Genomic DNA, 26,280 nt, shown 5'->3' with positions numbered 1-26,280 from the left:
TATTATAAATGTTTGTTACTCAACATTTTTATTAGTGATTATTATATATACTGATTTCTCACTAGCAGAACCTAAGATTATCAGATAATTAATCTTATTAAATGATAACTTTTTCAGTTATTTATATCATTGCCACCATTCTGTTTAAAAGTAACTCTTGTTTATGGCTTTCTTTGCTGTGCGAAAGATTTTAAGTTTAATTAGGTCTCATATGTTTATTTTTGTTTTATTTTCATTACTCTAGGGGGTGGGTCAAAAAAGATCTTTTTGTGATTTATGTCAAAGAGTGTTTTGCCTATTTTTTCCTCCAAGAGTTTTATAGTGTTCAGTCTTACATTTAGGTCTTTAATTCATTTTGAGTTTATTTTTGTGTATGATGTTAAACTTAAAAGCTTTTGCACAGCAAAAGAAACAATAAATAAGACGAAAAGACAACCCTCAGAAAGGGAGAAAGTATTTGCAAACAAAGCAACTGACAAAGGATTAATCTCCAAAATATACAAACAGCTCATGCAGCTCAATATTAAAAAAACAAACAACCCAATCAAAGAATGGGCAGAAGACCTAAACAGACGTTTCTCCAAAGAAGACATACAGATAGATGGCCAAGAGGCACATGAAAAGATGCTCAACATCACTAATTATTAGAGAAATGCAAATCAAAACTACAATGAGGTATCATCTCACGCAGGTCAGAATGGCGATCATCAAAAAAAATCTACAAACAATAAATGCTGGAGAGGGTGTGGTGAAAAGGGAACCCTCTTGCACTGTTGGTGGGAATGTAAATTGATACAGCCACTATGGAGAACAGTATGGAGGTTCCTTAAAAAACTACAAATAGAACTACCATATGACCCAGCAATCCCACTACTGGGCATACACCCTGAGAAAACCATAATTCAAAAAGACACATGTACCCCAATATTCATTGCAGCACTATTTACAATAGCCAGGACATGGAAGCAACCTAAATGTCCATCAACAGATGAATGGATAAAGAAGATGTGGTACATATATACAATGGAATATTACTCAGCCATAAAAAGGAACGAAACTGAGTTATTTGTAGTGAGGTGGATGGACCTAGAGTCTGTCATACAGAGTGAAGTAAGTCAGGAAGAAAAAAACAAGTATTGTATATTAACGCATATGTGTGGAATCTAGAAAAATGGTAGAGATGAACCTATTTGCAGGGCAGGAATAGAGACGCAGACATAGAAAATGGACGTGTGGACAGACGGGGATGGGGGGACAAATTGGGAGATTAGTATTGACATATACACAGTACCATGTGTAAAACTGATAGCTAGTGGGAACCTGCTGTATAGCACAGGGAGCTCAGCTTGGTGCTCTGTGATGACCTAGATGGGTGTGACGGGGTGGGGGGGCTGGGAGAGAGGTCCAAGAGGGAGCAGATATATGCACACATATAGCTGACTCACTTCGCTGTACAGCAGAAAGGAGCACAACATTGTAAAGCAACTATACTCAGAAAAACAAACAAAAAACAAAACAAACTCAACACTAATGCATAAAAGTATACATACAGAAAAGCAAAGCATAGCAAATTTAAATACAATGTTAATGCTATATACTTAATACCAAAAAAAGTAATTAATTTTAAACAGACTTTATGATGAGGTAAACATGAGTTGGCAACTTATAGAATTAGATACGTATTCATTCCTGGTATTCCAGGTTTCCTGCACTATGGTCCCAACTTACTTTGTAAGCCTCATCATCTACTACTCCTCCAGTTATAAACTACTCTCCAGATGAAATGGACAAATTCTTATTTTTAAATTTGATTACTGCTTTTTAAAAAAAAATCTATTATTGACAATACCATTAATATATTTAGTCATTAAAATTCTGAAAAACAGGAATATAGGAAAAAATAACACATAACTAATACATATTCTCAATGTAAAATACGTTTAAAATTTCATTTTCATGATTAACTTTCAGAAAATGTATAGTTATTTAATAATCAACTAAATAGTACCTTTAATAGTTTACAAGAAGAAAATTCCGGTAGAAAACGTAATTTATTCCTCCGCAAATAAAGCAATTCTAGTGATTCCATGCTAGCCAATTCAGAAGGTATAGTTTCCAAGAGATTTGAATTACAATCCAAATGCTTTAATCCTGTAATATATGTTTAGTGAAACACAAAGATATTTTAATAGAGAAAAAATACTGGTTTATAATTGTATATACATTCAAAGAATGTGTAAGTAATCATGAGGACTTACAAACCTGTGATATTCTATACTGCTATAATAATCAAGAATCCTAGAATACCATTGAATTACATAAATGTAAACTAAAAATGTTTTTATTTAGTTATAATTAAAGAGAAACAATGATATTAAAATCAATGTTTAATAATAGTTCAGGTCATCTTTGTAAAGATTTAAAAAACAAAGTACTCCAGTACTCCTTTAAAGTATGGTAAAATATATAAACTATATACTATGAGATTATTTCCCTCAGTAATTATACATCTTTAAAAAGAAAAAGTTTAAGGTAAACATACATGCATACTACTCGTATGAAAGAATGTCAAGTAACTCTGGCCAGTAGTAGCTTAGACACATCTGTATTTAAAATAGGCAACTGATGTTCTGTCAAAAACCCATGGATTTCTATGTATTCCCTCTTATTCTTTCATCTACTCATACTGCCTCTCTCCCTGTCTTCTTTCCTTCCTTTCTTCTTCTAATTTTTTTTAAGTTACATTCTTTTGCTAACACCTTAGCTAACACTCTTGATAAGAAGGTATAAGATAGCTCAAGAAGAATGTTCTCACTTGCAGCATCTCTCTCACCTCCTGGATCTTTCTTAAAAGGCAGAAGAGAAAACAAAAATGGAAAAAAAGTAAAGGTCTTCTTTTTCTTAAGACTTTAATAAGCAGTTTTCTCCCTAATCCATATTACAGATTCTTCCACTTACAATGGCCACCATATATTTTCCACTATATATTCTCAACCCTATAGTTTGAATAGGCAATATGCATTTTACAACTTTTTTTTCCTGTACTTTGAGCCTGTCAATTTTAACATAATTCAAGACTGAATTGACGTACTGCCTTAGACTACTTCTTGCATTGTTTAAAGAAGTTAACTGCTTTCCAAAACAAATTTAATAGTACTACTTTCAACTTATAATAATTTATGTATTATTTGGCTAGATCACTGAGAAAAATGTCACAAGCTGATCTACCTTAGATCCAATAAATTCTATAAAGCAAGTTTGTTTTAAATTTAGAAACTAGCTTTCACAAGTGTTTCCATCTAAGAGCACTGATTGAGAATAGAAGCAGTACATAGAAGAAAGTGAGGTGGATGGACTCTGTCCTACAGAGTGAAGTAAGTCAGAAAGATAAAAACAAATACCGTACGCTAACGCATATATATGGAATCTAAAAAAAAAAAAAAAAAATTGGTTCTGATGAACCTAGTTGCAGGGCAGGAATAAAGACGTAGACATAAAGAATGGACTTGAGGACACGGGGTGGGAGGGGGAAGCTGGGGTGAAGTGAGAGTAGCATCGACTTACATACACTACCAAATGTAAAATAGTTAGCTGGTGGGAAGCAGTAGCATGGCACAGGGAGATCAGCTTGGTGCTCTGCGGTGACCTAGAGGGGTGGAATAGGGAGGATGGGAGGGAGGCTCAAGAGGGAGGGGATATGGGGACATATGTATGCATATGGCTGATTCACTTTGGTGTACAACAGAAACTAACACAGTATTGTGAAGCAATTATACTCCAGTAAAGATCTATTTTAAAAAAAAATAGATTGTTTATATATGTATAACTGAATCACTTTGCTGTACAGCAGAAATTAACACAACACTGTAAATCAATGATAGTTCAATAAAATTTAAAAATATGAATAGTAAAAGTGAAAAAGAGCAATGGGGATGGAGTAAGAAGATGCAAACACTGGCTCTACAATTTACTACATAATTTCTAAGCCTAGGTTTCTGAATCTTTTTTTTTCTTTTTTTCTGAATCTTTAAAATGTAAATAATATGCATCCCTACTAACTTGTAGAACTATTGTGGCAGCAAAATAATATATTTAAAAGTATTCTGAGTTACAAAGAACCATGCAAATGTTAGATACTGTTCTTGGAATCTCATCATGAATAGTGAAATAATAACTAAATGTCCTACTGGTGATAGCTTAAAAGTATCATTGTCATGGCTGAAGGACAGAAAGCATCTGAGCATAATTATATAGTATATTAGAAAAACTGCTGTAAGTTCAAAGTATTTTTCTATTGACTTCAATATTTGCTCCTCTCTCTCAATATTTCTACTCAATTTGTGAAAAAAAAATACTTACACATGCACTCCAGATATCATATTTTATGTTTAGCTCTACTTTCTGATACCTTTATTGAAAATGGCAAAGGCAAGCAGAGTCAACTACTGGTATCACAACTAAAGGCTCCCCTGAAATGTCAATTCAATTTATGGCAGATTTAATTTATGCATTCCTGTTATAAATTACAAATAACCATTAATCTAAAGTAAAACAGCAGTGATCATTTTGTAATGTATAAAAATATCACTATCTTAAACACCTGAAATAATATAATATTGTTAGTCAATTATACATTAATTTTTAAAAAAGTCAAACAGCACAATTGTACAAGTTCACTGCAAAATAATCTGTAATCAACTGTACGAAATCACATCTATGACTTCCTCCACAAAAGGGAGGTTTAGAAAAATGAAAAGGCTCATATATGATTAGCAAAAAAGAGTAGTAAGGTCTATAGCTGACACAGTGTGGTCATCAACTAAGAAATAATAATAGTTTGCCTTTAGACAAAAAAAAAAAATCACTATGAAGATTTTGGACTCTAAATCAAAAATCCTAACATGATTAAGTATACTTACTTAAAAGGTACTGAAATGTACCTTCAGTTTTTTTTATCCCTTAATATTAGTTCTACAATACACCAAATATAATGGTTCAATGGTAAACTTTAATGGAACCACTAAATTTTAACTTTTTTTAAAAAAAGAATTGACAATTTGGGCAAAACTAGACTATCTCTTGACATTATTACTTATGGACCTCAAGGAGGATACAGCTATAACATAACCATGTACCATAGGTGGCATCACCTAGGAAAGGGGAATGACCTCTTCGTAAATGTTGAATAAAATGAATGAAGAGATAGAATAGCTCAAAACCTTAATCAATTTCTCAGGTATACAATATTACCACAATTTATAATCTTATTTTCTTTTTCTCCTTTTGATATGCCAAAGTATTGTTCTGGCAGTAGTTCTTTTTTTTATTGTTTTGTTTTATTACTTATTTATTTATGTATTTATTTAGGCTGCACCGAGTCTTAGTTGTGGCACACAGGATCTTAGTTGTGGCATGCGGACTCTTAGTTGCAGCATGCGGACTTCTTAGTTGCGGCATGTGAACTCTTAGTTGCGGCATGCATGCAGGATTTAGGTCCCCGACCAGGGATTGAACCCGGGCCCCCTGCATTGGGAGCACAGAGTCTTACCCACTGGACCATCAGGGAAGTCCCCTGGTGGTAATTCTTTACAAAGTTGCTAGACTACAATGGCCTGGAGAAAATCTGACTAGTTGTTATTGTTTGCATTTACCACCATAAAATCTATTATTTTACTTCTCTGTAACTAACTATAAAAATAAATATTTTTTTAAATGTAAGTTGCACCAACTTCAAATTTTTTTATTTTTTAAAATAGAGAAGATTTACTTTTCATTCCACTTATTTCTGCAGGCAAACTCTTCAGTTGATTACTGGAAAGATTGAGTTGCAGCAGGCTGGACAGAGATGCAAAACTAGCAGGAACAGTTGTAAGATGATTGTCCGAAAGATCCTTTAAAAAGAGAAAGACAAAGTGAATGAATGAACAAGTAAATAAAAAAAGAAAGGATCCCTAAGGGGAGTTTCAGAATTTTGAGGGCATTGCAACATTAAAAAAACTATTTACAGATGATATGTTTTGTAACTCTCATTCACTGACAATTTCACAGATCATCATTCATTACCTCAATATACTCTGTGGGCCTACTATGTGCCTAATAATGTAGCAGAGAGGAATTAAAATGAATTCTGACTTCAAAAATATTTTACACAAAGGTTTCTGTTAATATTAAGTCATGCTGTACCATGTTATCATGTTTTCAAAAAAAAATCTATTTTTTCATCCAATATTTGTTGAGTACCTATGATAAATCAGGCAAACTGTATGGTTAAACTGTAATATGAAATGAAAAACACCTTTGCAAGAAAGAAAAATTCTTGGAAGGAAAAAAAAGTAAGCTGAAAAAAAATGGCCATTTTAATTTGGGAGGAAAAAAATATTCCCTCTTGGTTCTGCTGACCTCAGCAAGTCTGCTTTAACTAAGTACAGAAGTCTACTCTACTCTCTAGTTTTCACTCATTCAAGCTTGCCTAATTAATCTCTATACCTTGATGTTGCTTTAAGTCTTTGTTTCTGTTTTGTCTTTTATGACAGAATATTTTTTTGAAACTCCCTTTAAAAGACAATGTTATGAATCAGGTATTCCTCTTACAACATTCAAATCAGATATAAGTACTACACCAGCTATCATCAAACTGTTAGGTAAGGCAAGTGGCAACAATGAATAAGAAAAAAATGACTTAAAGGAACTGTTCTCTGAAGACTATGATTTAGTCTAATGTTAAACAACTGTAACTCCAAATAAATTAAGATAGAAAAAGGAAAAATGCTAGATCAGTGTATTTTTTAAAACATACTGTTATTATAATAACATAAAATAACATATTATCATAATCTACAACATCAATATAATAATATACAACCCAAATACTCTAAGGTCTAAGAATCAACAGATTACTAATAAATAAATATTTAGTAATATCAAAAGTTACTGACACTAAATGCAATGTAGCATTCTGGATTGGATCCTGGAACAAAAAAAAAGGACATTAGTGGAAAAACTGGGAAAATATAAAATTTGTAGTTTAGTTAGCAATATTGTACAAATGTTAATTTCTTAGTTTTTACAAATATCCCATAGTTAAATAAAATGTTCGCCCATTAGGGCTTCCCTGGTGGCGCAGTGGTTGAGAGTCCGCCTGCCGATGCAGGGGACACGGGTTCGTCCCCCGGTTCGGGAAGATCCCACATGCCGCGGAGCGGCTGGGCCCGTGGGCCATGGCTGCTGAGCCTGCGCGTCCGGAGCCTGTGCTCCACAATGGGAGAGGCCACAGCAGTGAAAGGCCCGCGTACCGCAAAAAAAAAAAAAAAAAAAAAAAAAAAATGTTCACCCATTAAGGTGGGTGAAGGGTATATGGGATCTCTCTGTACTATCTTTACAACTTTTCTGTAAATCTAAAATTCTTCCAATATCAAAAGCTAAAAATAAAAAAAAGTTTCTGATAAAGAAAAGATTCACAAATTCCTAAGAAGTTTTAAAGAACCCAAAACAACAACAACAGAATTGCTAATAAATATTTAATTACTGCAGTTAATGACTAAATTAGATACAAAATAAGTACAGTGCATATAAATTAATCATTATTTATGCTAAGTCATTTCTTCATTATTTATTTAGTACCATTGTGTTAAGCAGTTTTTATATAACTTTAAGAAATATTATTGGCTTAAATTATTATAGATCTTATACTTTGAATGTTTTAATATATTATTGCTCACATTTATGATTTATTTGATAATGAGTACTTAAGAACACAGTTCTCAGCTGAAGCATCCTTTCATTATGCAGTGACTATCTGGGAACCCATAAAGAAAGTTTATTATATTAGGTTTCCTTTAAGCTTTCTACTAGGCTTTTGTTTTTTTTCTTTTTAAATCAATTGCTATCTTTTACCAGCAAATTTTATAAGGAAATCTGATGGCTCCTTCCTTTACCACTCATTTCACCTACCTATGCCTTTTACTTTCCAAACCTTATTTCCAATCTGATCAGATTGAAAAACAAAGAGCTACTGAAGAAATGGTTGAAGAGAGTATGTATTTTGATTTCAAACACTGGTGCAGATGGGTGAAATATCAAGAAAAAATAAGTAAAAGAAGCAATTTTTCCTTGAACAAAAAATAAACTTTAAGGCTAAAATGACTAATGAGTTTTTCAAAACATGTAATTGTGACTAGAACAAGAATGTAACATGAAATAACTATGTGGAGTAGAGATTTATATTAGAACATCTGATCGAATACAACTGAAGTCTTTCAGATAGGATACCTTACAGTAGAATCTTACTTCTTCCGTGGTAAAGTGGGGGAACAAAAAAAAGGATACACTCTGAAGTCAGATTATTTTATGTTAAATTCCTAAATTCTTTACATATTAGTTTTATGACTTTGGATGAGTTACTTTTTTTTTTTTTTTTTTACAAGTCTTAGTTTCTTATCTGTAATGGGGATAAAACTATCTACTTTGCTATGTGTATAGCAAAGTAATATGTAATATACTATATGTATAGCAAATATAGTAATATGCTATAGGTATAGCAAAGTGCCTATTGTTTGTATTATTCTTAATATGACTAAAATAATACTTGCATTGCTTTATGGTTATCTCTATCTAAGATGTGAAATGGATAGAATAAAAATTTTTACCAAGAAATATGGCCATTTTGAAAACTAGCGTAGAATAAACAGGCCCTGAAGGCATTATCTGGACACTCAGAGGACAAAAGAGCCATAAGGGCTACAGAGGAGGAAATGAAAATCGAGATAAAAAAGGGAATTGGTATACGCTAAAAACACCTTTCCTCTATTTTGCTAAACCATAAAAGCCTCTGAATAACAAAGTCATCCTCAATGGCTCCTTTCCCAAACTCTATTCCTAAATTAAAATCTAAGGTGATTTCCTTCATAAGAAAAACATAAGAAAATCAAATTTACAATTACTAATTTAGCATTCTAATTGTAATTCACTGTTTCTGATAATCTAGTCATACAATCAGCTGCCCATGTAACCATGATTTCAATCATACATCCAATTTTTCAGCCTAATAAAAAATCCCACCAGCCCCAAATTATATAAATATTGCAAAATCAAAACTTACTAAATCTTCTAAGTTGGAAAGTTGTTCAAATCCCCTTGGTATGCAAGTTAGTTCATTATGCTGGAGATATAGGCCCTTCAGGTTTCTTAGATTTGTAATTTCTTCAGGGAGTATTTTCAGATTGTTATGGCTATTGATTGATAAAACAAATGCTGAACAATTTGGTGACAACACAATAAATATTTATAAAGGCATTTTTGCTAATCGACTACCTGGGCTCATTAAAAAAAAATGAAGTAAGGTTACTAATTTTAAGTACTTACAAACTTTACATCCTAAAAGTACACACCCATTAAAATGACAGTAATCTAAAGTAATCAAATTGAGAGTTTCAAAGAAATAAAGATTTTTAACCAAACATATAATTTGTGAACTTTTGATTGGTTCCTTTTAATCAACTTGATTTTACATATAAATGAAAACATTGGGCTATAATTTTTACACTGCATGAGGCTTAGAATTTTGACAAAGATGTGCACATACATACACTACAATGAAGTCACATTTTACATGGGGATTAGGTTTCAACGTAGCACTCAAGACAAAAATAGCTATTTCTGTTTGAGGGCCTGGCATGTCCAGATGAATGCAATATGCAACTCCAGTCTTATTTTTCACCAAATAAGGACTGTTATTTGAGGAACTGTTCTCCCTCAAACCAGTTAACTCCAGAAAACTGCAACTTTATCATGCTGTGATAGATAGATTTGTATCTATTTTATAAGCCCCAGCTTTTCAAACTATGTTTTGAACACTTAAACTTTTTCATTTTTTTCTCCTAAATTAAATCTTCCCTAATCCCTTTCCCCCTGTGTATATATAACATATAAGGCAGTTATTTTTCTTGAAAGTCTGAGTGTGTACTGAAGGGCAAACAGAGTTAGCTAGGGCCTTAGCCACCTGGCTTCCCATGTACCTATCAGTGAGAACCAGACGCATACCCATGGAATCCCAGGAGTCCTCAGAAAAGTTTAAAAACTACTAATATCGAAAACATGAAATTTTCCTCATTATAACCACTAAAAATTATTTCATAAAAATAAAAAGTATTTTAAAAAAATCAACTGGCCTTAAACTTGTAAAACCAGAAAACATGCAGGCAATTCTAAAACAAAAAATAAAATAATCTGAGAAATAAAACTTAAAATTATTATTCTGCTTAATCACTTTCTGAGATAATACAAAACATTTTTTACATGCTAGAAAAAGTGTTTGGAAAAATTTTAAAGAATGTTAGATTTACACCCTTATACTAGCAATACTGAAATAAGTTTAAATTTTACCTGACATTAAGTTTCTGAAGATTTTCTAATTCTCTTATAGCAGAAGGAAGGGATGTCAGCTGATTATCATGTATCTAAAAGTTATTAAAAGACACAGTCAATATCTTAGTCTTATAATTAACCATGAGCTTTGCTATTGTACAATATTCTCTGATGATAGTCTCGTTATTCTAGCTCAAAAGCATAGCTGGGCTATTGGTAATTTGTTTTGAGTATAGAAAAGAAAAAGGAGTTTGGAGTTTGAAATTGACCAAACTGCTGCTAATAAATCATGAAGTGATAAGAGATCAATTTTAAAATACTACAGTTAAAAAAAAAAACAAAACTTCCCCTCACTGAGTGGAACTTCAATCTCAAATGAGAGATGACGAGGTCAGAAACTAACAGCCCTCTGATGGTATGATTTATGTCAACATTTACAAAAAATAAATGAGGAGGAAGACTTCTCTCATGTTCTTACAGAATCATATTGCTTTCAAGGTACAAGGAACCTTTAAGAGAACACTTATGCCAATTCATTCATTTAACAAATGAAGAAAATAAAAACTTCTCTAGAAATCTGACTACATCCAACTTTTTCAGACATGAAATGGAAGATTTTTGATGATCCTAAGTAAAGTATATCAGAAGTCTGTAGATTATGAAATAAACTACTCATGACGTGGCAACTAGGGATTAAAAACATAGTCCCTGGGCTTCCCTGGTGGCGCAGTGGTTGAGAGTCCGCCTGCCGATGCTAGGGGACGCGGCTTCGTGCCGCGGAGCGGCTGGGCCTGTGGGCCGTGGCCGCTGAGCCTGCGCGTCTGGAGCCTGTGCTCCGCAATGGGAGAGGCCACAGCAGTGAGAGGCCTGCGTACCACAAAAAAAAAAAAAAAACATAGTCCCTGAATAAACACACAAAAATTTAAGCCCAATAATTCAAGTCAGTATTGGAGATAAGTTACCAAAAAAAACCCCCAAAATAACAAAAAAAAACAAAAACAAAACAATATTAAATACTTGCTTTAACACCTACAATAATAATGATTATAAAAATAATAGCAATAGGGCTTCCCTGGTGGCGCAGTGGTTGGGAGCCCACCTGCCGATGCAGGGGACACGGGTTAGTGCCCCGGTCCGGGAAGACCCCACATGCCACGGAGCAGCTGGGCCCGTGAGCCATGGCCGCTGAGCCTGCGCCTCCGGAGCCTCCGCAACGGGAGAGGCCACAACAGTGAGAGGCCCGCGTACCGCAGGAAAAAAAAAATAATAATAATAATAGCAATAAAAAAAAAGACGAGCAGCAGCAACCACTTGTTAAATACCAATTCTGTCTGTATGCATTAACTCATTTAATTCAAAGAACAATTTTTAAAAACAGGTAGTAGTACCAGTCTCGGTTTATAAACGTGGAAACTGAAGCACAAAGAGGTAACCTTCTCGAGATCACACAGCTATCAAGTGGCAGAGTCAAAATTTGAAGCCTGATGTTCTGACTCTGCACTCAACCATTATGCTATGCCGAACACAGTAATTTGTTATTCTTCCTTGCACTCTACCGACTGAACATGGGTCTTCTATTTCTCAAAGCCTAAATTTAGCTTTAGAGTCTCTTCAGACGAAGATCCATATTTATAATCAGTCAACTTACATCAAGAACAGTCAGTGCAGGAAGGAGTCGGAGGTCATCAGTAAGTGACTGAAGTTTATTGTTTGATATGATTAGTTTGGTCAAATCTGTCTGTTCCCACCATCGCTCAGTAGCACTGAATGAAAGATTCTGATTAGCTTCTTCAGGGATATCCACATTTATTCTCCAAACACACTGAGGCACTATTTCCACCACCACCACACCAAAAAAAAAAAAGAAGGGAAAGAGGTGAGATACTAAGTACACATGTTTATAACAGCTATTCTGCTTATCTACTGAAAAGAAGTTTCTGAAACACTAAAAAAACACTTTCAAATAAATCAAACAAATAGCAATGAATTCCAACTACATTACAATGGAAGTTGATTTTAATCCAAAACAGAATATTGGATATGTATTTTTCATATTAGATCTCACTCTTATCTTCATTCAACTATATTTACTATATACATTCCCTGCACAGCACATAGTGGTTAGAGATACAAGACAAATAAAGAATGGACTCTACCATTATGCTACCATAACAGAGAATGTATGGAAATCAACATTTAAACTAACTCATTTATATCTCATAGCAACTCCGTGAGGTAGGTGTTATTTTCACTTTACAGATGAGAAAAATGGGGCACAGAGAATGTATCATTTACTCAGGGTTATATAGCTAAATGGGATTTAAACCCTGGAAAAACTAAATTGTCTTGCTTCTCAGTGAATATTTGTAAGGTATATCTGACTATGGTAGCTGCTCTCTATCTGACGTACAATTTTGTTTCTTATCCCATCACACAACATTGTATTACTTCTGTTGCAGCATATACAGCAATTCCTTTGACACTGCAAATAAGACTGTTCAAGTTAAACAGAAAGAGTCCAGGTTTATCACTATAACACTTGAAGCTCTAGAAAATATTAACTTGCTCTAGTGCTATAGCAGAACTATTTTAAATAGTCCTTCATTCCTTGATACCAGTAGGACGATATATGGGTATGATCTAGAACTTTAGCTAATATTAATCAAGGCAACCATTGGTTATGCCTTACAGTTACTGACTATCATTTTAAAATGACATTAAATGGAAAGGTGTGGTCAAAGTTTCAAGTTCAGGACACAATCAGATCAAGCAATCCAATACAATGGTTTTACAGAAGCAAAGCAAAGTTCCTGAAATCCATTCACTCAAAAAAATTGAGGTACCTATATTTGTATTAGAATAAATTATAAGATCCCTTTCCTACCCTTCTCTCTGCCTAAGCAATCTGCATTTCTCTACTCTTCTATCAATGAATCCCCAGCAAATGGGAATAAAACAGAATGAAAATCCACCCATGTTTATGGACAGAGGTTTATTTTTAAAGCAAAGCAAAGAAACAAAAGCCACTCTTTCCAACTCTTTGAGCACAAAAGCAGCATAAAATGTATCTTCACTGTTGTTATTATTATTTTGGTGGGTAGATATGGATGACTGAGTGGGAATGAGAAACACACATCAGCCCAACACTAGCATGTGAAGTTACTGACACCAAATGAATCAATAGAAATGGGTACATTTATGTATTTGACTAAAAATCAATGTTACCCTTAAGTAAAAATAAGTTACAAATGTGCCATACCAGTTTGGGTCACCAACAAAAAGCTCCAGTATAAGAATGACAAAAAAACAAACAAACAAGGCAAGACAAAACAATACAAAACATTAAAAAAAAATGTATGGAAGAAGCTATGTGATATGCACAAGTCTACTCCTAAAGAAAATATGTAGAGCATTGTGCATATATTTTTCTCTTAACACCTACACGTACAAAGGTACATTAAGACGATTATACTTAAAAGGCAATGTAATGGAAAATATCTTTTTTTGTAAGGAGGAAGGTGGAGAACACAATAAATTTGTATACAACACAACAAAAATATCTGTTACCCATGAACTACACTAAATGAATGTTACAATTTTATCATTATTACTTCAGATATTTTGGTTAACCAAATTTGTCTTTGTAGGAACTATCACGGGATGGATAATTGTTGATACTATACTGCTGTTATTAAATATGTATCAATTTGCTTTTCCATAAACATTGACTTACTGCTCATTCTTTTCCCCATTGTTTGTGAAATATCTCAATTTCTTCAAGAGTTTATAGCACCAAGATTCATGTCACTTTTCCTCCCTCCCCACAAATATGAAGAACCACTGAAAGGTATATTGTCCTAATTATTGAGGAATTCAGTGGAGCCATCCTAAAAGTAGCTTACCAATTCACAAAACAGAAACTACCAGGTAAAAAATAAATGTCAATAGGCATATAAATGTGAAAAAAATTTACTATGGAGTTAGATTTGCTTTATGTAATTTTTAAAGTTATATAATATGTCAAATATATACATAAATTAAAAAATAGTATAATGAAATAATGCTCCACGTACCCACCGCCCACATTTAACAGTTATCAACTCATGGCCAATCTTGCTCATATATAATCCCATCTCACAATGATCTAAACTACAATCTTAGGAAGATAGAAAAGAACAAAGTAAACCCAAAGTAAACAAAAAAAGAGTAGAAATCAATGACATCGAAAACAAATATGGTAATAGATAAAAAGCAATAAAACCAATACCCAGTTCTTTGAAAGTGGGAATATCACTACCAATCTTACAGATGTTAAGAGGATAAGGGAAGGGGCTTCCCTGGTGGCACAGTGGTGAAGAATCCACCTGCCAGTACAGGGTACATGGGTTTGAGCCCTGGTCCGGGAAGACCCCACATGCCATGGAGCAACTAAGCCTGTGCACAACTACTGAGCCTGCGCTCTAGAGCCCGTGAGCTACAACACTGAGCCCGTGAGCCACAACTAATGAGCCTGTGTTCCACAACTACTGAAGCCCATGCCTAGAATCCATGCTCCGCAACAAGAGAAGCCACCACAGTAAGAAGCCCGCGCACAATGAAGAGTATCCCCCCCCACCCCGCTCACTGCAACTAGAGAAAGCCCGCGTGAAGCAACGAAGACCCTAAAAATAAATAAATAAATTTATTTTTTAAAAAAAGGATAAGGGAATATGATGAACAACTTTATATCCATACATTCAACAACTTAGAGGATATGGACAAATTCCCTCAAAGGGGGAAAAAAAAAGCACAACAGCAATAGGAAATCTGAGTAGCCTTTTGAAAGGGTCCCTGGACCCAATTCCAGTGTGCATATTGTTCCCCACACAATCAATTCTCAGACACCCTTCTGGTGTCTCAACTCTGACACTACTAGGGGACATAGAATCAGATTCCACAAGTAAAGGGCTCAGTCCCACAAAACTGCTTTCCACTTCAGAGGCCAGTCACAAGCCCAGCTTATTACCAGTACTTCTCATCAATTGGCTATAAATCAGAGGTTCCCACGACTCCCTCCTTGGGTTCAGTTAATTTGCTAGAATGGCCCACAGAACTCAGGAAAACCCATTTACTCACTAGTGACAGATTTATTACGAACAATATTAAAGGATACAAACCAACAACCAGATGAAGAGATACATAGGGCAAGGTCTGAAAAAGGGAGCTTCCATCCTTGTAGAGCTCATGGTCCGGCACAATGGCACATGGAAGCATACTGGTTCCCTAATGTGGAAGCTCTCAGAACCCTCTCCTTTTTTTGGTTTTTACAGAGGCTTCATTACATAGGCATGATTGATTAACTCATTTGCCATTGGTGATTGATTCAACCTCTATCCCCTCTCTCCTCCCCAGAATCAGGGTTTCCGATTCTGATTCTATCTGTGGTTAGTTCTCCTGGCAACCAGCCTCCATCCTTAGGTGTTTTGCAAAAGTCACTTTCACTAACATAAACTCACTTGTGGTACTAAAGTCTTGTTAACAAGACACCATTTAAATTTATGGCTCTGAAGCAGTTTTTTGGGGGTTTTGTTTTTGTTTTTCGGGAACTGAGGACAAGAAACCAAATATTATAACAAAGGATGCTCCCATTGCTCTTATTATTCAGGAAATTCCAAGGGTTTTGGGAGCTGTGGGCCAGGAACTATGGATGAAGACCAAATATCTCTGAGAAATATATTTTGGTCATCTGAATGACCAAATATATATATTTCTTATAAATCACAATAATGCACATCATATCTATCAAAGAAATTAAACTTTCTATTTAAAACATTCCCACAAAGAAAACTCCAGGCCCAGATGGCTTCACTGGTGAATTCTACAGACATTTACAGTAGAAATGATACTGATTCTACAGACTGTTTCAGAAAATAGAGGAAAGAAAAATTCCCAGCTCATTTTACAAAGCCAGCACTACTCTGATACCAAAATCAAAGACATTGAAAGGGGGGGAAAAAAGCCAAAAACCAAAAACCAAATCTAAACACCATGACCAAGTGATTTATATAAGGAATGCAAGGCTGCTTTAACATTTGAAAATGAATCAATGCAGTTGACCATATTAACAGAAAAAGAGTAACACAATATGACTGTCAAGGAATGAAAAAAAAAAAAAGCATCTGACAAAATTCAACGATCATTCAAGATAAAAACTCTAAAAAAACTAGGTATGAAAGGGAACTCCTTCAACCTGATAAAGGGTATCTTTGAAAAATCTACAGCTAACAATATACTTAATGGTGAAAACTCAGTGCTTACTCTCTAAAACTGGGTACAAAGTGAGGATGCCCATTCTTACTGTGTCAATATTTTACTAGCAGTTCTGACTAATGCAACAAGGCAAGAAAAATAAATAAAAGCCATTCAGATTGAAAAGGAAGAAGTAAAACTGTCTCTATTAGCAGACACGAACATCTATATAGAAAATCCTAAGAAAGCTACAAAAAAAATTATATGTAATGAGTTTAGAAAGGTCACAGACTTCAAGCTTAATATACAAAAATCAATTGTGTTTCTACATATTAGCAATCATTAACTGAAAACATTCTTAAATGCTTAAAGATTTACAAGACATAACATCTAAAACCATGAAATACTCAGTGTTAAATTTAACAAATATATGCAAAACCTATGGTATGAAAATACAAAATATATGAAAGACCTGTGGTTTTTGCTGTGAAAACTTAAAGAAGGTCTAGATAAGTAGAGAAATATACCACGTTACAGCTTGAAGACTCAATATTTTTAAGATGTCACTTCTCAAAGTGACTTATAGATTCAGTACAATCCTAATCAAAATCCCAGAAGGCCTTTCTGTAGAAACTAACAAGCTAATTCTAAAATGTATACTGAAATGCAAAAGAACTAAAATAGATTAAACAATTTTGAAACAGAAGAAAGCAATAGGACTTAACCGTACTTGATTTTAATTTTTACCATAAAGCTTATCAAGACAGTGTGGTATTAGTATAAGGACAGACATATAGACCAACAGGAAAAAAAAAAAAATGAGTTCAGAAAAAATTCCAGGCAATAAAATAATGTCAATTAATATTCAACAAAGTTGCCAAAATAATTTAATAAGAAAGGAATAGTCTTTTAAACAAATGTTCATATAGATAAAAAATGAACCTCAACCTTCACCTTGTGACACACTCTAAAATTAATGCCAAGTAGAGCACAGACTTAAATGTAAAATATAAAACTATAAAAATTCTATAAGAAAGCAGAGGAGAAAATCTTCACAGCCTTGGGATGGATAAAATTTCTCAGTATAGAAAAAGTACAATCATAAAAGAAAAAAATTGATAAATTGGACTTCATCAAAATTAAAAACTCTTATGTTTTTCTAAAGAAATTGTTCAGAAAATTAGGCAAGCCACAGACTGGGAGAATATATTAGATAGATACCAATACAGATACACAATATATCTGAGGACTTGCATCCCCAGAATATAATAAGTCTTATAACTCAGTAATACAAACAGCCCAATTAATAATAGACAAAAAATCTGAACACTTGGCAAAAGATATACAAAAAACTAATGAGCAGTTGAAAAGATACTCAACATCATTAATCATCAAGGAAATGTAAATAAAACCATAAGGAGATACTGTAACACAACCACAAGAATGGTTAATGTTAAAAATAATGACAATACAAAGTGTTGGTAATGATGTGTGGCAACTGAATCTCTCATGTTACTAGGGACAAACAGTTTGGTGAATTCTTATAAAGTTAAATATGCACTTATTATTATATGTCCAGCGATTCCACTCTCAGGTATTTAACTCAACAGAAATGATAACATATGTCTACACAAAGACTGTACTTGAAAACTCATAAGCAGTTTTATTCATAATAGCCAAAAGCTAAACACAACTCAACAGGTAAATGGATAAACAAACTGAAATACATACATACAATGGACTATTACTGTTCAACAATAAAAAGGAACTACTTCTGTAAACAATATGGATGACCCTCAAAAGACATTATACTAAGCAAAAGAAGCCTAACACAGAAAAAATTGCAAATGTATAACTCTATTTGAATTAAATTCTAGAAGAGGCTAATCTATATTGACAAAAAGCAGACCACTGGTTCCATGGAGCTAGCAGTGGGGGTAGACTCACAGCAAAGGGAACTTCTCAAGTACTGGAAATGTGCTTTATCTTGATTTTGGTAGAGGTTACACAACTGTATATATTTGTCAAAACTCATTAAACTATACACTTAAAATGAATGTACATACTATTTGCAAGTTATACCCCAATAAAGATAACTAAAGATAAAGAGTGAAAAATTTTAAAATATAGATGTAATATATCAAGACAATCTTATGAATACATATGTACACATATGAATATATGTGAATGAATAAAAAAATAAAGTGTGTATATGTGTATGTGTATATATATGTATACATACATACATATATATATACACACATATATATGTTTCTCACAGGGTAGATAATACCCTTAAGCAGCACTACCCAACAGAACTTTCTGCAATGATGGAAATATCCTGTATCTGCCCTATTTCATGTGGTAGCCACTAGCTGCCTATGGCCAATGAGCACTTATAATGTGGCTAAAGTGACTGAAGAATTTGATTTTTAATTTTATTTAATTTTGGTTAATTAAAATTTAAATAGCCATATGTGACTAGAGACTTCCACAAGGGATGGCATGACCCTTAACAAACACTGAAAAAAGACTTCTTTACATGTTTTTTTGGGCAATTCATTCTTTCTTCCATTGACAACAGCTAATTACAGAAATAGGGAGTCACAAATGGGTTGACAGCAGAGAACTGTCTAATTTGAGGAAGATACAAGTGGGTAGGTGAAGAAACAGAAGAAATAAAAAACACGTCTAAAATGGTGTTTACATGGATGAATAAAAGAATGTGTAGCCAGTAAACTATAGGAGCAATAAATCATGAGATTAAAAAAATTTTTTGACTCCTTTGGACAGTTTCATAAATATAATGATCATGCACAGCATACAATAATAACTGTTTACTTAAGGCAGAAAATCATACCCATTAAAGTCTAGATCTAGTCTAGGTTGATTACCATCTTCTAAAAGATTGTAAATATATTCAACTATGATACACAGTATAGCATCATGGACATACCAATGACCAAAGAGTCAGGGACCTAAGGCTCTGGTTTAAACTGTATAATTAATCAAACTGGCCAGTAACCTAGTATCTCTGGTCCCCAGTTTCCTCATTGATTAAATGAGAGGGCCCTACTGTCACTTAAATGCTAGAATCCAGTAACAGCAGTACAAAAAGGCTTTTGCTAGATGCAGGGTAATATTCTGATAATAGTTTATCTTACAAATGCCATTTACTAAACTGTCTACCCAATAATGAACACTTTAAAAGAATAAACCAATAGATCAAGTCACTCTGTAAAGGATCCGGGAAAGCTCATTGATAAACATTCCAATTTTCTCCACAGTAGTTTATGTATGGCCACCAATGGCCTCATTACATTAAACAAAGAATTCCAAATTGATAAACCATAATATTATAGTGTCACTTTGAGACTATCTTTAAAGTTTCACACACACACAAACACACACCCCAATGTAAAATTAAAAAGTTATATGGAAGGCATTAACTCAGTTGCAGCTTTAGGTTGATTCAAAGGAATGTATCTTTGTGGTTTAGAACACCTGAACCATTGTTATTTTAGAATGCATGAAGAGAACACTTCTTTCCTGAAGTCCAGGATACTGTAAGGAAAAAGTGAAACAATGTTAAACATATAAAAAGGAAACATGTTTACTAATCACTTTAAGAGAAAAACATGCTTGAATTTATTACATTAACCTGAGGGTACATTCAGTTTTATAGTGAAGACAAGCCTCACTGAAACTATAATTCCATTCTTCCCAGCCTGTATTTTTTTCTCTTCTACTCAAGAAAACATATTAAAATGCAAGTGAGTGAACATGATATTAATATAAGGGTAAGTTTAAATTTGCACTAATTTATTAAATAAACTTTGGCATTGGCGATGACTTGGGATACACATCCCAACAGGTTAAAATACTAACATTTAGAAATATATCAACAGATCAAGAAATAGGAATGGGATTTTCAATTAACTATCAAGGTCCTTGTTTTATAATCTAAACAAGTAGACTTCCCTGGATTTCAGTATACTAAAAATTAAATGTTCACCTCAGATTTTGCCATTACATATGGATTAAGGCACTTGCCTCGTGTTTCCATTTCTAAGAACTGTTTAAGAATTAGCTTGTTTTGATGATCTACTCACCTGGAAGTGTAGTTTCTTTCTGGAATTATTTGTTATAAAATCTGGATACTTTGGTTAATTCTCATTAGCTTTTTAGAATATAACAGTAAATTCCATTAAGACAATCAGAAGTCAAAATACATAGTTAAGCTAAATAGTAAAGCAGAACATGGTTAATACAGATTTAAGGATGGTTATTTAAAATCTTAGTAAACATATGGTTTGTGTTACACTTTTTATTGTGTCACAACAAACTGTACAAACTGAACATGGCAAATTTTCATTACCCTAAAACAGACAACATGACATCTTGTGGCCTAGAAGCCCCAGACCTATTTACTTAATTCCACAAACAGAAACTAACCAAACTGCTCTCTTCAAGATAAGGAATGATAGCCTTACACCCATATTTCTCTTTCAAATAATGTTTTCCAAACTAATTTAATTGGCTTATTTAATAAATTATCCACTTACTAATGTTCTTGTCAGTTCAATAGTGTGGTTTCCTTTAGAATTTACAGCATTCTTTTGTTCCAAACACTGGCCCCTCTTACTTTCACTGAGTTTTTGATAAGTCACTCAAAAACATTCCTACACTTCTGTTCTGCCATGGTCATGCAAGCACAAGGCAACAATCAATATCTCCTTTACAATTCTACTTTCATTTTATCTGGTCCAATGAAAAAGAGCTGCAATATCTATACTGAACAAAAGATAATATATTCCCACACTGCTGCTCATAAAAAGAGCTGTCACTTAAAATTTCCAGAATATTTCTAATGTTCTTCTTTGAAGTTGGTTATTATTAGTTATTTTGTTTGGGTATACCTTTCTAAGTAACTTATAGAACTGACACTCAGAATGATGACTCTAAAACTGCCAACAATATTTGGATATTTAAATTAATCACAATATTCATAAGACAGACTATTATCTGATCATTTTAATGACTCTATTTTTCAAGTGTTCCTGAAAAATGTACAAATAGAAGTAAAAAAAGCAGAACTCAGTACAATTCCAAATTTGTTAAAAATAAAAAAACAGAAAGTAAAATAATATATTCACACACACAAAAAAAAAAATTATAAAAGAAAAACCTCCAAAATATCAACAGTGATAACTGTAGATGGTTATTTTCATTTTTTATGCTGTATATAGATTCTACTTTTTCTATAGTAGACATATTGGTTATATAAAGAGGAAAATAATAAATAGTATTTTTACAAAAGAACTAGGACCTAGTTCTTTCACAAAGGAACTAGAAAAGAAAGCGTATCTAAAAACCCTCAAGAGTACACAGATTTCAGTTACAGGTAAATATTTATCTGCACTGTACGGATACCAGTTAACAACCCCATCTAGTTAGTAAAATGCCTCACAGCTCTTACAAGTGACCTCATTAAGAAGAATCCATTTCAGGAGGCCACCACTTAAGAATAACAATCAATAGAATTTTTTGGCGGGGGGATAACTTGGAAGACTGGGATTGACATATACACACTACTATATATAAAATAGATAACTAAATAATAAGGACCTACTGCATAGCACAGGGAACTCTACTCAGTACTCTGTAATAGCCTATATGGGATAAGAATCTAAAAAAGAGTCGATATATGTATATGTATAACAGATTCACTTTGCTGTACACCTGAAACTAAAACAACATTGTAAATAAACTATACTCCAATAAAAATTTTAAAAATTAAACCATAATAAAACAAGAAAAAAGTAACAAAATGGAAAGAATGAAAATAAAATAATATAGATTTAAACTCAAATGTATCAATAATTATATTAAATGTAAACAGATTAAATGCTGTGATTGAAGGAAAACAGATTATAGCAACCATGCTACAGGAAGGGCTGAATTACCTTTCCATTCTTAAAACAGAAAATGATATTGAGGCTCTTGGTGCTGCAGCCAGGAGTCAGTGCTGTGCCTCTGAGGTACGAGAGCCAACTTCAGGACACTGGTCCACAAGAGACCTCCCAGCTCCAAATCAAACGGCGAAAATCTCCCAGAGATTTCCATTCAACACCAGCACCCAGCTTCACTCAACGACCAACAAGCTACAGTACTGGACACCCTATGCCAAACAACTAGCAAGGCAGGAACACAGCCCCATCCATTAGCAGAGAGGTTGCCTAAAATCATAATAAGTCCACAGACACCCCAAAACACACCACCAGACGTGGACCTGCCCACCAGAAAGACAAGATCCAGCCTCATCCACCAGAACACAGGCACTAGTCCCCTCCACCAGGAAGCCTACACAACCCACTGAACCAACTTTAGCTACTGGGGACAGACACCAAAAACAATGGGAACTACGAACCTGCAGCCTGCAAAAAGGAGACCCCAAACACAGTAAGATAAGCAAAATGAGAAGACAGAAAAACACACAGCAGATGAAGGAACAAGATAAAAACCCACCAGACCTAACAAATGAAGAGGAAATAGGCAGTCTACCTGAAAAAGAATTCAGAATAATGATAGTAAAGATGATCCAAAATCTTGGAAATAGAATAGACAAAATGCAAGAAACATTTAACAAGGACCTAGAAGAACTAAAGATGAAACAAGCAACAATGAACAACACAATAACTGAAATTAAAAATACTCTAGATGGGATCAATAGCAGAATAACTGAGGCAGAAGAACGGATAAGTGACCTGCAAGATAAAATAATGGAAATAACTACTGCAGAGCAGAATAAAGAAAAAAGAATGACAAGAACTGAGGACAGTCTCAGAGACCTCTGGGACAACATTAAACGCACCAACATTCGAATTATAGGGGTTCCAGAAGAAGAAGAGAAAAAGAAAGGGACTGAAAAAATATTTGAAGAGATTATAGTTGAAAACTTCCCTAATTTGGGAAAGGAAATAGTTAATCAAGTCCAGGAAGCACAGAGAGTCCCATACAGGATAAATCCAAGGAGAAATACACCAAGACATATATAAATCAAACTGTCAAAAATTAAATACAAAGAAAACATATTAAAAGCAGCAAGTGAAAAACAACAAATAACACACAAGGGAATCCCCATAAGGTTAACAGTTGATCTTTCAGCAGAAACTCTGCAAGCCAGAAGGGACTGGCAGGAAATATTTAAAGTGATGAAGCAGAAAAACCTGCAACCAAGATTACTCTACCCAGCAAGGATCTCATTCAGATTTGAGGGAGAAATTAAAACCTTTACAGACAAGCAAAAGCTGAGAGAGTTCAGCACCACCAAACCAGCTTTACAACAAATGCTAAAGGAACTTCTCTAGGAAAGAAACATAAGAGAAGGAAAAGGCCTACAATAACGAACCCAAAACAATTAAGAAAATGGGAATAGGAACATACATATCGATAATTACCTTAAATGTAAATGGACTAAATGCTCCCACCGAAAGACACAGATTGGCTGAATGAATACAAAAACAAGACCCATATATATGCTGTCTACAAGAGACCCACTTCAGACCTAGGGACACATACAGACTGAAAGTAAGGAGATGGAAAAAGATATTCCATGCAAATGGAAACCAAAAGAAAGCTGGAGTAGTAATTCTCATATCAGACAAAACAGACTTAAAATAAAGACTATTAGAAGAGACAAAGAAGGACACTACATAATGATCAAGAGATCGATCCAAGAAGAAGATACAACAATTGTAAATATTTATGCACTCAACATAGGAGCACCTCAATACATAAGGCAAATACTAACAGCCATAAAAGGGGAAATCGACAGTAACACATTCATACTACGGGACTTTAACACCCCACTTTCACCAATGGAAAGATCATCCAAAATGAAAATAAATACGGAAACGCAAGCTTTAAATGATACATTAAACAAGATGGACTTAATTGATATTTATAGGACATTCCATCCAAAAACAACAGATTACACATTTTTCTCAAGTGCTCATGTAACATTCTCCAAGATAGATCATATCTTGGGTCACAAATCAAGCCTTGGTAAATTTAAGAAAATTGAAATTGTATCAAGTATGTTTTCCGACCACAATGCTATGAGACTAGTATCAATTAAGGAAAAGATCCATAAAAAATACAAACACATGGAGGCTAAACAATACACTACTTAATAACGAAGTGGTCACTGAAGAAATCAAAGAGGAAATTAAAAAATACCTAGAAACAAATGACAATGGAGACACGATGACCCAAAACGTATGAGACGCAGCAAAAGCAGTTCTAAGAGGGAAGTTTATACCAATACAATCCTACCTTAAGAAACAGGAAACATCTCGAATAAAGAACCTAACCTTGCACCTAAAGCAATTACAGAAAGAAGAACAACAAAAACCCAAAGTTAGCAGAAGGAAAGAAATCATAAAAATCAGATCAGAAATAAATGAAAAAGAAATGAAGGAAATGATAGCAATAATCAGTAAAACTAAAAGCTGGTTTTTTGAGAAGATAAACAAAATTGATAAACCATTAGCCACATTAATCAAGAAAAAGGGGAGAAGACTCAAATCAGTAGAATTAGAAATGAAAAAGGAGAAGTAACAACCTACACTGCAGAAATACAAAAGATCATGAAAGACTACTACAAGCAACTCTATGCCAATAAAATGGACAACCTGGAAGAAATGGACAAATTCTTAGAAATGCACAACCTGCCAAGACTGAATCAGGAAGAAATAGAAAATATGAACAGACCATTCACAAGCACTGAAATTGAAACTGTGATTAAAAATCTTCCTACAAACAAAAGCCCAGGACCAGATGGCTTCACAGGCGAATTCTACCAAACATTTAGAAAAGAGCTAACACCTACCCTTCTCAAACTCTTCCAAAACAGAGCAGAGGGAGGAACACTCCCAAACTCATTCTACGAGGCCACCATCACCCTGATACCAAAACCAGACAAGGATGTCACAAAGAAAGAAAACTACAGGCCAATATCACTGATGAACATAGATGCAAAAATCCTCAACAAAATACTAGCAAACAGAATCCAACAGCACAATAAAAGGATCATACACCATGATCAAGTGGGGTTTACTCCAGGAATGCAAGGATTCTTCAATATACACAAATCAATCAATGTGATACACCATATTAACAAATTGAAGGAGAAAAACCAAATGATCATCTCAATAGATGCAGAGAAAGCTTTCGACAAAAGTCAACACCCTTTTATGATAAAAACCCTTCACAAAGTAGGCATAGAGGGAACTTTCCTCAACATAATAAAGGCCATATATGACAAACCCACAGCCAACATCGTCCTCAATGGTGAAAAACTGAAACCATTTCCACTAAGATCAGGAACAAGACAAGGTTGCCCGCTCTCACCACTCTTATTCAACATAGTTTTGGAAGTTTTAGCCACAGCAATCAGAGAAGGAAAGGAAATAAAAGGAATCCAAATCGGAAAAGAAGAAGTAAAGCTGTCACTGTTTGCAGATGACATGATACTCTACATAGAGAATCCTAAAGATGCTACCAGTAAACTAAGAGAGCTAACCAATGAATTTGGTAAAGTAGCAGGATACAAAATTAATGCACAGAAATCTCTGGCATTCCTATACACTAATGATGAAAAATCTGAAAGTGAAAACAAGAAAACAC

At 33.9% G+C, this 26,280-nt stretch overlaps 1 protein-coding gene across 1 annotated transcript in view; it reads right to left on the bottom strand.

Annotated features, from left to right (window-relative positions):
* Window positions 1–26,280, bottom strand: part of LRRC40 (leucine rich repeat containing 40) — a 58,760-nt gene that overhangs the window by 26,734 nt on the left and 5,746 nt on the right. Inside the window, exons 2-6 of the mRNA XM_029230992.1 lie at window positions 12,011–12,192; window positions 10,381–10,454; window positions 9,098–9,227; window positions 5,768–5,891; window positions 2,009–2,151 (exon numbers count right to left, since the gene is read on the bottom strand). Of these exons, the coding sequence (XP_029086825.1) occupies window positions 2,009–2,151; window positions 5,768–5,891; window positions 9,098–9,227; window positions 10,381–10,454; window positions 12,011–12,192 (653 nt within the window). The remainder of the gene's footprint in view (window positions 1–2,008; window positions 2,152–5,767; window positions 5,892–9,097; window positions 9,228–10,380; window positions 10,455–12,010; window positions 12,193–26,280) is intronic.

This window comes from Monodon monoceros, unplaced genomic scaffold (genome assembly GCF_005190385.1).
Source record: "Monodon monoceros isolate NGI ecotype Baffin Bay Population unplaced genomic scaffold, NGI_Narwhal_1 Super_Scaffold_18, whole genome shotgun sequence".
NCBI classification, from domain to species: domain Eukaryota; kingdom Metazoa; phylum Chordata; class Mammalia; order Artiodactyla; family Monodontidae; genus Monodon; species Monodon monoceros.
Note: the sequence above shows the minus strand (reverse complement) of the source record. Positions and strands in the feature narration are given on the sequence as shown.